This window comes from Lissotriton helveticus, chromosome 3_1, assembly GCF_964261635.1.
Source record: "Lissotriton helveticus chromosome 3_1, aLisHel1.1, whole genome shotgun sequence".
In the NCBI taxonomy this organism is placed as follows: Eukaryota; Metazoa; Chordata; class Amphibia; order Caudata; family Salamandridae; genus Lissotriton; species Lissotriton helveticus.
Window position 1 is genome coordinate 1,404,034,883 of NC_136061.1, and position 17,066 is coordinate 1,404,051,948.

The 17,066-nt window shown below is 42.6% G+C and overlaps 1 protein-coding gene across 3 annotated transcripts in view; it reads left to right on the plus strand.

Moving 5' to 3' along the window:
* Nucleotides 1–17,066, plus strand: part of ITGB5 (integrin subunit beta 5) — a 780,917-nt gene that overhangs the window by 555,231 nt on the left and 208,620 nt on the right. For all 3 annotated transcript variants that reach the window (XM_078682057.1, XM_078682058.1, XM_078682059.1), the window contains one exon: nt 14,839–15,268. In XM_078682057.1, the coding sequence (XP_078538183.1) occupies nt 14,839–15,268 (430 nt within the window). The remainder of the gene's footprint in view (nt 1–14,838; nt 15,269–17,066) is intronic.

Below are 17,066 nucleotides of genomic sequence, written 5' to 3' on the forward strand. Positions count from 1 at the left end.
TTTCTAAAATCCACATTGCTAAGCATGGTGGTTTAGAACTAGTTTGACAGACATTGTTAAGTTTAAGACTTTTTGAGTGCTCATGAACATTTTCTTAACAAATGTCCATGATCGCACTGTTTTTGTTCATATAAAGTGTGCTGTTAAACCCAATGAAAAATGTATATGGGCAGTGAAGAGGTTGCATAATGCAGCTGTTTGGATCAATAGAAGTATAAGCTTTTTGTAGAATACTCAAAATTACATTACCACAGACCCATAGAATATTTTTACGGACAATGTAAGGGCAACGCTTGGCTAGGTTTTTATTTATTTCTTGAAGAAGTTGACATATAAAGTAGTCAGTGGTTGTAATTTCAGGGGGAGTTGGACTTCTAGCTTGGAGCCATACCCTACTGAGGAATCCTTTTATAATAGTATTGTAAGGGGAGAAAATGGTGAAAAAGGTAGTAAGTGTGTGGGCTGTGCATTCCAGACTGGTACACTACAAAAATTGGTTTGGAAGTGAGTAGCAAGTGTTAGCACCTAAATGTTGGGTGGGCAATTTGATGAACAGTGCAGACCCAAAGCGCATACAACAAAAGCCTCCTAGCTTTGGCGCTCGTCCGTATTCAGGCCAACCTATTTTGGCTGCCGTTGTAGAATGGTGTTGTAACGATCGGCATTTCAAATATAATCACCAGCTTTCAATAACTTAGTGTTCAGTCAATGAGGAGAAGTTTGGAATAGTTGTAAAGCTTTATTTCTCATTAAGAGATTAGTATTGTTTTTGTTGTTTCTATTCAGATTAGTACATTTACAGAAATATCGGGAAAAAGTTAAATTAGAATCAGCATAATATAGATATCGTGTTCCGTAACGGAAATCGTCCCGATCTTAGCTTAAGAGTCCTAACCTAAATAAAAATCCATAAAGAGTTCTATTGGTAAAAAACAAGACTCTGGAACATTTAGTTAGCTAAAGAACGAACTCCCTATAAAGAGTAGTTCAGGAAACTCAGTCAAGTTCCCAAACAAGTTGCAATAGCAATTGTTAATATAATCAATCAACTAATCAATCAGTCAATCAGGGTTCCTATAAAGCGTGTTTTATATTTATGCTTCTGCAATAACCAATGTCATTTTAGCCTCCGTGATGACAAGAGCCCACTCTGCCAGTAAATAGATCCTTTCTGTGCACAAAACAAATTTGCATGTTAGTTTTCATTGCAACTGTTCTCTAAAAAAAAAATCGTGGGATTAAAGCAATGCAAAATGATGGGGCACCCTTTGGAATGTGAAGAGGGACCCCCGAGTCTCCCATATCTCATGAATATTCATCAGTCCGAGGTGAGACGGGGTTCGTCGGAAGAGTTTGGTGGCCCCTGAAAGGTTAAGGTCCCCCATGCGCTGCAGTGGGTTATGGGGTCTGTGTTACACCCCTGGTTTGGCATGACTCCCTTGCACTTTCAGCTGTGGCACAATGGATAAAGTATTGGCTTTCCACTAATGATGTCCACTGTTCCAGGCCCCAAGTAATTCACTTGTTTTTTGCATATACATTGTGCAGTGGTGTCCATTAGGCCCCAGTTTGCCGAAAATGTCGCCCCTTTAGTTGTTAAATAAGGGATTAATGGAAAGTGCTTATTAGTTATTTTAGATAAACAGTATGACAAATGTTCCCACCAATACTCTAAGCTGGACCCCTTCACTAATCTACGTATCAATTATGGCAGTAACCAGGTTAACATCCTTGTAAACATTTGCGATATTGAATCATACTTAAACTGACATGTATAAAGCAATTGTGAGCTCCCCGTAGCTGTGACCTATCTACCCTCCGTAGATGAAAGTCAACCTTGGTCTGGGTCATAAGGGACTTCTTTCGTAGACCTGCTGAAATGAAGTCTGAGATCAGCATAATCTAGAGGTAGCATTCAATGCATGTCAAGGTACTTTACGAGATGGTCAGTAGAAAGGTAAGCCTTGAGTTAACCATTGGCATGAGGAGTATTGGCCTGCTGGAGCAGTGTGCCACAACGGAGATGGCATACCCTGCCAAAACTGACTGGGCGAGGCTGGTTTGCACACAGGACTGGGGGGTGTGCTCTGTGGACTGGATGAGCGGTCACCTCTGCACACATCCTGTTCTCAAAACTTCTATCTCTCCTTTAGAACAAGGGAGCGCTCACAAAGCAATAAGAGATCCAAGCTGGTAGTGGAAATGCGTTCAACTGATTGTCGTGAATTACGTCCTGTTCTTTTGAAGATCCGACTTTTTGTTGTTGTTGACAAAGCAGAAGAAATGAATAATCAAAACACTAGAATGTGGACTGTTTTAAATAATGGTACCTAAAATCAGGCATGATGGATGGTGTTTAAAAAGTGGTTACTCTTTTTTAGTAGCCTTTTCAAGCACGTCAATGTAGTTTCTTCATGCTTGGACGTCTTATCACTTGAAGAAGCATATGGTGGAAAACAGTAGTCTTCCAAACCACTAGACGCATCATTAATGATTTAAGTGCAGGGATGCTTGAAACACCGGTAAATGAATGACAGGTGAAACAGAAACCTGCACTTAAAATAGATTCGAACAGCACTGTGCTTTATACTGCGTGATTTTACTATTTTGATGTTTATGATTACTATTTTCTGTCACATTTTATTTATATTAATTTCTTAAAAAAGTAGTAACAGTGCTTTACTGGAGGAGCGTCAGAATAACCAATACAATAACTTTCATCCTGTTGGTACATTTCCCAAGGTTGCCTCACCACAGACCACATCTGATTTCCAGGCAGCCCCTCCACTCTGATCTCCCTGTGACTGTATTATACCTTATTAATGTAGTTTGTTGGATGTGGTGGCTAGTATCAGGGCAGAGTGGTAGGCGGAAGGTGCAATGAAAAAATATATAATTAAAAAAAAACACTTAGCTTCCACTCGCCGCATCGCCGACTCAGTACTCTTCTGATGTTGCACTCCACAGGCTCTCCTGCGGCCAATCCTGATGCTCCTCTCATGTTTGAAAGCAGTGTCAGGATTGGCCTGAGCGCTGTGAATTTGTGCTCTCAGAGATATTGGGAGCCTGTGCTTTGCTATCTCAAACCCGGCAACACAGCTGCGTTGGAGACCGCTTCAGTGCGCATGTCGGGTTTGGCTGTCCTGAGACGGCCGACCAAACCAACATGTGCACTGACAGCAGTGCTGCCTATTGTTCCCCCTCCAGCCTGTCACTGTCTGCCCTGCCAATGACTCGTTTGTACTAAAAATAAAACAATAATAAACCTGTGTTATCATTTTATTTTTCGAGTTTTTCAGCTAATGCAGGGAGGGGGGCAATTCTCCTCCGCCATAGATGAGGAGCTGCCTATGTATGCACTTGTGTGTCTCTTAACTTTTCTATTAGGTGGGACCACATTTTTCAAGGGAATTTCTCCTTCTCGTCTCTTTTTATCTACAAATGTCATGGTAGGCAAGTTTAAGTTAGTAAATGTTGCTATTTTCCTGTGTATTGTGTTTCCTCATTTGATCCTTTAGGGCCCGACGTAGGTAATCCCAGATTACCGATTCTTAAATACTGAATCATACCGATTCGGTATTTAAGAACAGGCAAATGGGATGTAGGTAATTTTTCTTAAATAATTACCGAATCAGTAAGTTTCGGTAATTACCGAATCGGTATTTACCGATTCGGTAATTGCCATTCATTCCTATGGGCCTGGTGGCCCATAGGAATGAATGTCAATTACCGAATCGGTAAATACCGATTTCGGTAAATGGGGGAAACATTGAAGGGTGGCAGGGTGGCACTTTGACACCCTGTTGCACCCCTCAAATGTATATGGGTGCACATGTTGCAGACATACATGCCCTAAGGGCGTGTATGTCTGCAACATGGCACTGTTGGAAAAGCAAAAAAAATGCTTTTTCTAAGGTTTTCATTATTTACCACCAACTTCTAGTTGGTGGTAAATAACGAATCCTAAGATGGGAAAAGCATTCATTTGAGTGCTCTCTACATTTCAGATTCGGTAATTTACCGATTCGGTATTTTTAAGAATCGGTAAATTACCGAATCTGAAATGAGGCCACCTACATATGAAAAGCCTAATTCCGGTCGGTAACGGCCGAAATTCGGTAATTTCGGCCGTTACCGACCGGAATTACGCTTCCTACATCTGGCCCTTAGTGTTAATTTGTTGCCATTTCTAAGAAGGAATGCTACGAATTTCCTGACAAAGGTGTAGACTTTTTTCTTAACCCAGTATTTCAGTAAATTCTTTCCACTAGAACATACTCAAGTTTGCTTGTCAAATATCCCATTGAGAATGTTCTAGATCTACAGCAAGTACATTTTATCTTATTAATGGACTCCACATATGGTTCATTGTGTAGTCCCAGAAACACTCTTGGCCTTACCTAGATCTTGGCAGGACTACTTTCGCCCTGCCGTGGTGGCAGTTTGAAGTACTTCGTCCCATCGTATTTAGATATTGCGGCAATAGACAGTAGACCGCCACATTACGGTCTTCTCTGCTGGCTAACAGTACTCTTTCACCATCAGGCCAGCAGGTTGGCGCCAAACCGATTTAGTTCTTAACAGAGTGAGTTTCTGGTGGAGTGGAGACTGGTAAATACAACTTGTTTCAATGCACAGATGTGTCAAGTTTGCATGAAAAACATATGTAGGCAATGTGTCATGTCCCTTTGTGTTACATTTGCATGCCACTTACGCAACATGCACATACTGTTGAATGTCCACCCACAGGGTCCACTAGCACAACACCCCTAAGCACCACATTAACAATATATTTTTTAAGTGTCAATATAAGTGTGTTCACTTTACCTTAAATAGGAAAATGAATACTACTGCATTACACCTAAGAAAAAATATTGCATGTAAGAGCAATGCAGAAATATACGAGGCTACAGCAATTTTCAACACACGATACATAGTAGGACAATTGTACAAGTAGCTTACCTTAGATCTCAGCGACAACAGAGTAATTTGGCCTTGTGGTGGGGTCAGAGCAGCAAAGGAGGGCCCTGAACAATGTGGTTCAAGACAGAAACTGAAGAAACCTAATTTCCTTCGATTCCACCAACTCAAAGTAGGAGGAATTCCAGACAGTTGTCTCGACGGAAAGTTACATCATAATCAGCTTGGCGGGACTTTTGTCTGGAGTCCTGCTGCCAGTTGCTTCTGCCTATGGCGCCGTTGACGTGGACCAAGATTCCTGGCGAAGGTGCAAGGACTGTGGCGATCTTTCGCCCATGGACCCAGCAACATCTAAATAGAGCGGGTGACCTACCAAGTAGGTGGACGGGAAGACCGTCGAAAAAGTGACGGCGGGGCCTGATCCACCAGCATCTACAGGAGGCCCTTTGTCTTTTCTGCTTTATTGATATATCTCTCACAATACCCCCTCAGCTCTGGACATGTGTTCTTTCTACTCGTTCTGCAAGTACAGCACTAGCTCCCTTGTCCTCATGTTGTATTTCAGCAGTCAGCTACTCGCTTCCGCACCATGTACTAGTGTACCTATGCACCAGGGCTTTAGCACTTTGGTTAGTGTGCCAGGGGCAGCTCCTCCACTAGGGTGGAGGAGTGTCGCCCCACTGCTTTCTCGCAGTGCGAGAAAGCCAAAACATAAAATGGTTATAACTTTTGGTTATTACCATTTTATGTTTCTTTCTGCATTGCGGGCGAGTGGAGCTGCCCAGGCAGGGAAGGAGTGGTTTGCCCACTCCTGAATGCACATGATTGGTTAGGTCGGCCCTCTCTGGCCGCCCAAACCAGTCATGTGCACTCTGCACTTCTTCATGCAGGCTGCATTGCAACTTACATGGAGAACATGCCATCCCCTACAGCCCCTGGACGGGCGGCGGCCCAACCAATCACAACGCTCCACTGGAGCCTTGTGATTGGCTTAGTGGAGGGAGGCTGCCTGCTTCCTGCCGGAGGCAGTGAAGACGAGGGACCCGGGCCAGCAGAAAGGCAGGTTTAATTATTAAATTTTTTAAATTATTGACCCTCCCAGCGCCCTCCCCCCACCCGCTAGCCATGCCAGCCGCTACTGTAGTTTGCCCTTCATACTCCACATTGTCTTTGGCATAGTTAGAAGCTGGAATAAAAAGACATAGCGCTGGAATGGGTGGGTATTCCAATGGAGGAGGAGAGCAGTAATAACACCAATGTGTATCTGTAATGTAGAGTTTGAAGGACTACACTAAGTTCCCCATTGACGTTCCTACACTGTTAATCAGGATGGATGGAGTTGTCCCCATGAAATCCAATGGGATCACTATGAGAGTTGAACTAATAAAAAGTGTTTTTTTTTAAACTTTAGATAGTGTCTTTTTATACAAAACAGTCACCTCACAAAAATATATATTGTAATTAGTCACAAAGCTGACCCACGCAGTTACGTCCTTCCAACAACTAAAGGTGAAAGGCAAGCCCATCTTTTTGTGGTTTTATGATTCAAATCACTGTGTTCTGCAACAAAGCCAGTAATTGGGCGTTAAAATAACATTTTATGCAGACTCATCATTTGCTGTTTACGGGTCTTTGCTTAATGTGTGCTTTGAGGTCTCTAATCACATGTAAACTGCATTTCTATATACATTCTTTAATTGTCGTCCTCTAGAATTTTTGCTTATGTTAAACTACCAATCAGCCTGCTCATATCATAGCCAGGGAATACCACCAATGAGTCCATCATGACAATTATAGCATAAAAAACTTTTACATTGAGCACTCCAGTGATGGAATATTCCTACAGAGTGTATAAGAACACTCTAGCTAATGGGCCCAACACTTCCATCTTAGGTGGGCCTGTGAGGCTGCTGCTAAGATGCTATATAATTGAGATGAATGTGGTTTGTTTTACAATCTTGCTTAATATTAAACCACATAGATAATTGGAATTAAAGGATTTTTTAAAAAGTCTTTCTTCTTTGTTTTTCACGTGTTCCTTATTTTTCTACTCTTTCTTTAATGATCCCTAAACCATATGTTTGTGTTTTGTGAAATGTTCTTTCTCCCATTTTGTGCTTCTTGAAGCTTTACCTCCTATTTGATTTGGCTTTCCATTGTTGATGCTATTATGTACATATGCGTAGAGATAAAACAGAGTAGATCGAAAATAATGTCAGTAATCACCCATTAAAATCACGTTTTACTCTTTTAAGAATGCCAATACCAACATTATTTTTAAAACCTTGGAAACAAATTTCAAACTATAACAATGATCATGTGTGCAGAAAATATATGATTTAGCACCAAATATCGTTTCAACAAGAAACGTTTTATGTAGCCACAAAAGTGCTGCATGGAAAAATGATGGCACCGAGGCACCTCTTCAACTGACTATTAGAGGAGGGAGGACAGAATTTTGCATCTTTACCACCGTAAGGCGAGTGGACTGTAATTACTCAAGCCCCTTTAACGCCAGAAAGGTCATTTCAAAACCTCTTTGATCTCTTGTACACATGGGTTGCTCAAATGCCTGATGTTCAGCAGTTCCTGCAGTGAGGACCACTTGAGTTTGGAGCCACCACATGGCAGCTTAGTTGGGACTAAAAGGTTTTGGCAGTATATTGTAACTTCCGAACTGATGTAGAGCGTGAAAGGGAATCGGAGAGGTAGTTCAATGCCATGTTGTTCAGTGCTTTCGTTAGACTTTCAGAACTTTTTATATGTCCCCTTTTCTAAGATATATCCTACCAGCTTGGTGGTGAAAGAAGGTGGTGGGCATGTGCCTAGAAAGATTGTGCAAAGTTGCAGTGCTCATATTTACAACCTTGTCAAGTGAGTCAAATTAGTATTAGGGGGTGGGGGGGTCCATTAGACTTTTTACAGCAGTCTTGCCCAGTTCCAGTGAGTTGAGAGTTTTAGCTTAGCTGCAAGGAATGTGTTGGTGGATCTAATCCGTGTTCAGTATTTGATATTGTGCTGTGCGGGCTGTAATGGCGATGATGAATTAGATTTTCAAAGATTGGCTGGAGAGCACTTTGAGGTTTTCAGCAGAGGAAGCAAACATCAGTGTATCGGGAGGGAGGAAGTATAGGGCATGAGTGTTTGTAGGGCTATTCGGTGAACGATGGCAGTGATATAGTTTGATGGGTGTGTCTGAAGGTTACTTGAGAAGGCAGGACATGAGAAGATGTGTGTGTCATCAACATAAAGAAAGGAGGGTAACTTAAACTTGTAGATAATGTCCAGAAGGAGGTAATGTAGATTGATAAAAAGAGGGGGCTAAGTTTCAAACAATGAGGGATGCACACTGAAGATGGTTTTGGTGTTGATGTCCCAGAGTTCATGGACAGCTGGGAAAGAGCAGCTAGAACGTTATGAGGTGAACCCTTTGTATGCTAGACCTTTGCTAACTGATGGTTTGACAGAGGATAGTAGTTTAAGGTGGTCTGCAGTGTAGACGGCTGCAGGATTTAATTGAAGACCAGGCATTCCAGTGTTTTTTTTAAAGTTGAGACATCTCTCCATAGATAGAGAGAGAAGAGGAGCCAGTTTTGTTTTTTAGGAAGGGAAGAAATACAGCAGATTTAAAGTGTGTTGAGTAGATATCAAATGTAAGTAATTAGTCGAACAGATGATTAACCTAGGTCAGGTAAGGAAGACCTCTATATGGGAGTGCAGCAGGTTTAACAGAGAGCTGAAAGGATCAGAATATTTATTGGCAGCTATTGGTAAAGGAGTGAGCTCAGTGGGTGAATTTATGATAAAGTGTGAGAATGTGGTTAAGAGGGATTGGGGTGTAATGGAAGTGTAAAAGGGTAAAGGTGGAGCAGTCAGTCGTATAGCAAGGGTGTTTCTTATAGTGGTAATTTTTTGTTGAACAGTATATTCCAAAAGCATTTTCTGAAAAAGATGGGTGTGTGTGGTGGAGAGTAGATCACTGATTGCGCCTGCAAGTTATTGTGAGTGAGGCTGAAGTGAAGGGAAAAGGTTTTAGAACTATGTGGACCTGGCATTGTCAAAGGGGTGAGATAGTTTGCACAGAGATCATATGCCTCCAGTTTGTATCCATCTTATTCTTGTGGCACTTGCAAAGGAGTTCTTTCATTTCCGTTTTGGATTCACAAGACGCACTCTGGGAGAAGACCTGTAGCCGACGGTGTTCATTAAAGGCTTGTTTCAGAATATTATTGAATAGATGGATTGGGGTGGAGTAGGGGTGCTGGGTAATTCATTAAAGAATGCCCAGAAGAACACTGGGAAGTGTTTTCCCTTGCATATGGAGTTTTATTAGGAGGAGGCAGAGGAATATTAATTAAAAGGAGTATCATGTTGAGGTCAGATGGATGGGCTCTAATCATGGGTTTGGAATGGGCGAGTGTTTTGAATATTAGACAGCTTTGCCTAAGCCGAGGCTTGATGTTGATAATCAAGCGATATGAGAGAAGCTGTGAAAAGAGGGTGTGCGTGAGTTGGTTGTTGAGTGTCAAACTAAAATCCCCAAGAAGGAAGGTTGTGCTGCTGGAAGCAGGAGCATCAAGAATACCGTCCAGTTCCTCAAATAACTATTGATTTGTACCTGGAGGAGAGTAGAGTGTCAAAATATTAACTTTTAAGGATGCCAACAGCTGATGTTTTCTGATATTGAAAAGAGAATGGGAGCCTGTTGGGGTTAGGTGTGGTTGTCAGGATCTTGAGGAGGGTGATACCTGACTCTGCAGTTTTACTGGGGAGTATGTGAAAAAGAAGCATTGTCAGGGTGGAGGGGTCAAGTGTGCCTGAACCCTCAATGTCAAAACAGGTCTTAGTTAAGTGTAATGCAGGGCTGTGAGAGTCTAAGTTGCCTTTGTTGAATGATGTGTTATTGCAGACCTAGCACATATTCAGACATTGTGAGACTGTGAGTTTGGTAGAGGTGGGATATGAAAGTTTCGTTGTGTGTTTGGCATTTAGACTCCGAGAGAAAATCAGGTGGCTTGTCACTGATCTGAGGAGAGATCGTGGTTTGAAAAGTTCTGGCATTGTTGGGAGTAGGTGATGTTTTGTAGAGTTATATGGTAGTAGGTAATGATGCTGGCCATAGTGATTTGTGCTTTTTTTGTGTCTGGTTGAAAAGGATGAATTATAAGGTCATAGACGAGAAGCATGTATTGCTGCTGCCTGTCCGTGGGCCTCTCAGATGCCCTCATGTGCTTATCCCCCGCCTTCTGCAATTCTTTTTAACGTGGTTCTCCCCAGTTCCAAATTGTGCACTCTTATCCGTTTGCACGTTGATCCACTCGCACACTCAGATTTCTTCCCTTGCATCCTCTGTGTTGCTTCCCGCACACCCTTGGTGTTGATTCCCCCCAAATCCCCTGCACCGCTTGTCCCCATGCCCTCCATGTTGCTTGGTCCCCTATCCTCCGTGGTCCATGTCCACCACAGCCTCCATATTGCTTTGCCCCTCATCCCCCTTCATAGTGCTTCCCTCCTCTCAGTGTTACTTTCCCCCACCTAGCCTACATTTCTTTCATTTGTTTACTGATCTAACTTGGCAAACAAAATAAAGAATACTGCTTGTGTCACGTCATTTTGTAGGCGAATGCGTGCTTTATGTGTTTGCCTACAAAATGATGGCCAGTCACGTTGCAGCCCTTTTATTATATGCCATGCTGCACAGGATGGCTAGAACCATTGACAAGGCCAATAGGTCCCAAAGGTGCGTCCTATTGGCTTTGCCAAAGTTGTGGCTGTATTTGGACCTGTTTTGTGTTCTGGTGGTCCTATAATACTGTTGGGTTCTCGTATATTACCACAAACATTGCCTACAGGAAGCGCAAATGCATGCAGTCTGCAATTCCATGGAAAATATGTATACAGCTTGTCTTTACGGACACTTTCTCTTTTTAGCTTTCTGATTTGCAAACGGGCCACTGTTTTGGTGCCTGGACCTATTTTCTGTCCCAGCCCGACCATGGCTGCGTGTGCAGTAAGAAATTACTTTCCCGCGTTACTAAAGCCATATAATAAAGTCATTTGTACAGTGAAGTGAGCACATTAATATTCATGACAGATAGCTGAGGCTGTCTCTAGCAAATGCCAAAAAGGCGTCCCTATTGGTTATTCTTCGCTTTTCTGGGCTATTTACACTCCCACCTTACATTACAGAGGTTTCTACTGAGACCAACAAGGTACACTTCCTTAGAGGTGAGGCACTCTTGCCTTCCAGATAATAACTTACAGGCCATATTTCATAAACTAACATGTTCGTATTCCCAATCCTATTACTCACAAAGAATCCCTTTTTGCAAACTACAAATGCAATTCCTCAACTTTGTTTTTTTTATTTTCACCCTCCCAAAATATAATTCAACCCAATGGAATCCAATAAGAAAATAAATGTGCCTTTCTTTCTGCTGAAAATCTCTCTTGGGTGTTCCGAAATGATGGTATGTTTCACTCCCACAGGGTAAGGGCCCTTTGGACATTGGATGGGGAGGGCCAAAAAAGGGTGGCAAGAAGGCTGACGTCAGTTCTTTTTGGTTTGATGCACCCCACTCCCCCCTCCTCCCTGTCAGAAAGCCTGTGAACAGAGCAAAGCCTATTTTTACATGCCCACAAGCAGGTTTGCGCAAAGTGCCTGTAACCTTTTCTTCTCGGGGATTGAAGGTCTTTTTAAGAGCACAGTACTATTGCAATTAACTCAGTGGTTGTTTTACATTTAACTTATTTAGAAGAACGCTGAAACCCAAACTCCCTAAATACAGCCTTGCCTTCCACAGAAACCAGAAAGGAAAGGAAAAGAAATAAACAAATCGACTCCAAACCCCATAGTAAGTGTGGGTTGAGTCTCATTTCCGAGCTGTACCTGATCTAACTTCGATGGGCTGAACTGCAATAATTAACATCCCATTTGGTGCTTACTCAGCCATAGCTGGTGACGTCCTAGAAGGCCAACCACAATTATAGCTGCCGGTGTCCGCTCGCTCGCGGCCTGATTCACAAAACGTATTGAGGGCGAGAAATGGGGTCAGAGTTGCCAAATGCTGAGTGACAAATTTAGGATTGGTTCATTTTCCATCTCGAAAAGCCATTTCCTTTAGCGGAAGTTTACCAACTCAAGGATTTTTGCTGTTGTAAGCAGTGGCGGTCGCCACAAACAAAGGCTGGTAGGGTGGGTGGAGGTAACGCGGGGCGGGAGGGAAAGTAGTGCACGGAAGGGGGTAGCAATAATATATATATAAAAAATAATAACTTACTCGAAGCTAGCTGCCTCCCACGTCTCGTCGCACCTCCTGCACTCTTCCTGGTCCCGGCAGCCACTGGGACAGGCTCCCATCCAATCCCCCTGCAGCTCTCAAACTAAGAGAGCTGCAGGGGGATTGGCCTGAGCAGGCTGAAAAGACGCTCCGCTCAGGTCAGGGAGTCCGTGGGGGTTTCTCCAGCTCGGCTGTTCAATGCAGCCTGGCTGGAGAAACCTAAGTGCAAATGTGTGTTTTGGTCAGCCTGCGACGCCCGGCCAAACACATACGTGCACTCCTCCTCGCCTTCCCGTCCCATGCCTCGGGCCCGCCCTCCCTGCACGTGCTGGCTCAGAGACAGGAAATGAAAAATAACCGGTTCCATGCTGGTGACGGAACTGCTCCGTCACCAGCCGCGGTGGCGCTGTGCTGATGACGGAGCGGTTCCGTCATGCCCCGCCCGACGCGCATGCGCGGCGCTGATTTCGCGCCTGCGCGGCGCGTTCTATTGAGCGGGCGGGTCCATGACGGAACTGCTCCATCATGAGCACAGCTCAACCCCGGCTGGTGACGGAGCCGTTCCGTCACCAGCATGGGCCCGCCGCGCGCCCCCCGCCCCCTTAGCGCTGCGGCGGAATAGCCACCGCAGTGATGTGGTTAAAACGATACTCGAACATAGTTTTATTTTTCATTTGCTGGCTCTGAGCCAGCTAGTGGGCCGACACTTCTCTCCCATTGCGGAGGAACCGCCGCTGGTCGAAAGAATTGAGTCAAAGGTGGATATAAGGTTGTGTCTAAGGAAGGTGAAACGATTTGCGAAATTGCAACTTTGTGTCTGTTTACAAACATTGCCAGTGGCTTTTCATTCTTAATTTTCAAGCCTAACGTCGGTGTCAAAAATGCTAGAGCAAGTGAGCAAATGGGGTCGCAAAGCACAGGGGCAAAGGGAAGGCTTTTCTCCATAGAAGAAGTAATTTCTCCATACCTGCTGCACCTGTGGATTTTCCCCACTGCAGACAATGCGTATGAATAATTGTACAGGGGTAGGAGCATGCTTGGAGACCTCTGGTTTGTATACATTTATGAAGTGAACTTCTTGGGAACTGGTGAATCCCAGTGCATGGCGAAGTATATGTATGTTTTAAACAGAAGCCTGGAGGCCTGGATTCACAGAGATTGTGCAGCGAGTAGCTGTGTCTTATTCTTCTAGTTATATTCACTTACTACTGAATTCCAGATGTAAGTCACTCTGTTTTTGTTAATCAGAAGTCTTATATTGAAGGCCATGCATAGGTCAAGGATTGCCTAGATATTGCATGCATTGTTTTGTCTCACCATGCTCAAGACAGAACATGTTAACCCACCATGCATTTTATTCTAGTTACCCTTGCGTAGTACCTCAAACTCCTGAGTAGCACACTTTTCCATTGACTGACTGAAATTGAGTGGATTTATCTCGTGGTCGATGTGGGACTTGTTTTGGTGTCTTTACTGATGATCATAAGGGTGCTCTTATCTCGTGTCTGTCTCTATGCTGCACTGATGCACGGATTGATCAGAGAGCAGTGCATTGTGTAAAAGTGTGATGCTAATTTTCTTGCTCGTAAATCACGTTTTTTTGGAATTGGAATTCCACTAGGAAAATTATTGGAGGCGTTTTACAATTATTTTATTTCTATCAGTACATTATTTTTTTATTTTAGGTGATTCAAAGTCTAGCTGTAATGTTTCTCCTTCCACTCGCTCCTGTTGTTTTCTTACATGCAATGTTATGTGCTTTGAGTTGGTATCAAGGCTTTTTCTTGTTGCGACAAGCCCTTCTTGAGACAGGCAGGTGCCACTGACTGAGATATGCAGAGCAGCCAAAAGGTCATCCCTTAACCGTTTTTGCGAACGTCACCCTAACTACATTCACTACAGGCCAGGACTGAAACAGTTTGGAAAACTCCTTGCCCCGAGAGTATGTGGCATTTGATATCGCTGACTATTTGTGTAAATGTTCCCATCTCATCAGAATTATGAAGAGCATCTCCTTGGTGAGAACGCTGCACTTTCTTTACTCTTGCAAAGTGCTGTTCTTGGATGACCACTGCTCACAACCATTTCATTCAGAGACAGCCAAACCTGTTTGTTTATCTTCAGAAGTAATGCCCTATAACCTGGGTCTGGCATTTCCATGTTGCAGGGTGGGGAGTTGTGTTAGGGATGACATATGACATTCTAGTGCCATCATTTTTTGTGAGTAACTTTCAGCTATCCATATGTGGTAATGATGTACTTGGTAGGGGTTTACAGGTAAATAACTTGCTCCTTGTTCGGATGTACTCTCTTCGTCATTGCTGGGGTCTTGTTTTGCACTTAAAAATAAAAATATAAAGTGGGGGCCAAGTGATCAATAACCTGGACACAAGCATACACAGCATAAACGATATACTTCAATTGCAACAAAAATTCGCCATTTATAACTTCACTTTTCTCATAGTATTTAATCCCATACTATTTTCTTCATCCAAAAATCATCATCAAGATAATGTACAATTCATTATACATGTCACTTTTTGAATCATGTGATATATTTAACAATTCGATTTCCAAATTATGAATGCTTGAGAATCTATGTCTTGTTTTGCACTGATATGTTGCTATCCCCATATAGGTGTCATTTGACGTTTCTGTTGAAGCGCGTAACTGCCCTCCTGAGGACACCACACATACTTTCACCATCAAGCCTGTTGGATTCCAGGACACATTGGAGGTGATGGTGTCCTATAACTGTAGCTGCGGATGTACCAAAGAGGTTGAGTTGGACAGTCTGAAGTGCAGTGGCAATGGGACATACCAATGTGGTCTGTGTGGATGCAATGCTGGTCACTTGGGAGCCAAGTGTGAGTGTCGCGAGGAAGACAATGGTAACATGTACCAGAACCTGTGCCGGGAAGCTGAAGGAAAGACCATCTGCAGCGGCCGTGGCGAGTGCAGCTGCAACCAGTGCCTCTGCTTCGAGAGTGAGTTTGGGAAAATCTACGGATTATTTTGCGAGTGTGATGACTTTTCCTGTGCAAGGTACAAAGGTGTCCTGTGTTCAGGTGAGTTGAATTATAGCTTAATTTTCCATAAAACCAGCTCTATTGTTCTTTAAACGTTTGATTGGCCAGATCATTGTAATTATAACCTGTTTCAAAATGGAGCTTTTTATCGTTTTGCCCACATTGTACATCAAATAAGGTACCTATCCCTGATTAATATTTTTTTTGATGTGCGCACACTTCAGAATATACTGTGGTATCACTTTCTTCTACCTCGTGTGAAGATAAATGAAGTTCTAAAAGAAGAATGACACCACCATCCTGGCATTATAAATCTTTGTTTTTAGGTCTCATGTGCTCAAAACTGACAACCCATTGATATGGCTGGGGTTGTGGTTGGTATGAGGACTAAATATAAAGCTAGTGTGACTGGAAGAGACGTAGCTGGTGGAAGAGAGGCACACTTAAAAAATATTTTCAGTTGTGTTTTTGTTGTCTACAAAGTGTTATAGTGTTGATGGAAAATCTAAGAAAGATCTGTGTTTTTTCTCACAATCTCTCAAAAGAAGGTGAAGGAACATGCTCATTGGCATCTCTGTATTGCCGTTTAATGCTACTCATGATATATTTGGCATGATATTACAACAGCATCACATGCGTTTTTAACAGTTCAAATGTTGACAACAATAGTGGCACTGTGACCAAAATTGTATATGCAGGGCAGGCCGAAATGTGAAAAGGGATCCAAATTAATTTCTAAATGATATGTAAATTTGTGCAAAATGCGGTGTTTGTATCGGTCATCACGTTTCCATGTTTTTTAGGACTAACAGGTGCATATTGAAATACATATTTACATTTCCACTTATTCAGCATTCTTCACAACCTAATGAAGAGGCATGTTAATGCTCCCTTTGTAAGCATATTGAGGTGTTTGGATCTAAAAGGGCAAATAAGTAAATCCATTCAAATTACCAATTTCAGGTCTCAAAATCATGCCAAGCTCTCCAAGAATGGAGCATTATTAAGGAGTGGTACGGCATACAGTAATTGCCTCAGCATCAGTATCCTCAAATATAAAATCACACTGCATTATTTGCACGGCAAGTTACTGGTACAAAACAATATTCAAATTCAGTGCGGAAAAAGGATGTGTCCACATGATGAAAATAAAATCCAAATGTTACTTTGCTAGGCCTAGTCTAGAACATCTGTCTAGTGAAGTTGCTCCTGAACACTTGATAATATCAGGTTACATAAAATTAGCATTGCCTCCCCACTCTCGCATCTTTATTTAAATACATGCTTCGGCTCCCCTTTAAGGTCAATGGCTTTGGGATTTTTAGTCTGGCACTTTTTATGTCTCCTTGTTTTACCTCTCCTAAAATGCCTTCTTGGCAATGCATTTCATTAGAGCTATGAAACCTGAGGTGCAATGACTTGACATTGATAAATGTAATAAAATTTTAAGATGAGAATCCTCCTCTTACCTTTGACTTGGATTGTAGGATCTTTGTTTGCTTGCTGGAAAATAAAGACAGCAGTGATGAGGACTTTACCTTTCGAGTAAGGTAAGGTCTCACCTGTAGTACCCGCCACCTATGCACAGGGTTTAGATAGGAAAACGTAGGGCCTCACTAGAAGTGCCCTAGAATTCCTGCTGTGGGCAGTTAGTTAGAGTTACAGGTGCACCAATATTTACAAGATCTTACAATATAGCATGGTGCAACCCTGAATTACAAGGTACCTGGGAGTACATATGCAGTAAAGACAACAATTTATTTTGTTTAGAGTCATTCAAAATTTCAACATTTTAAAGGGATTCATGAATGTTTTCCCAAAGTAAACCACAATTCTT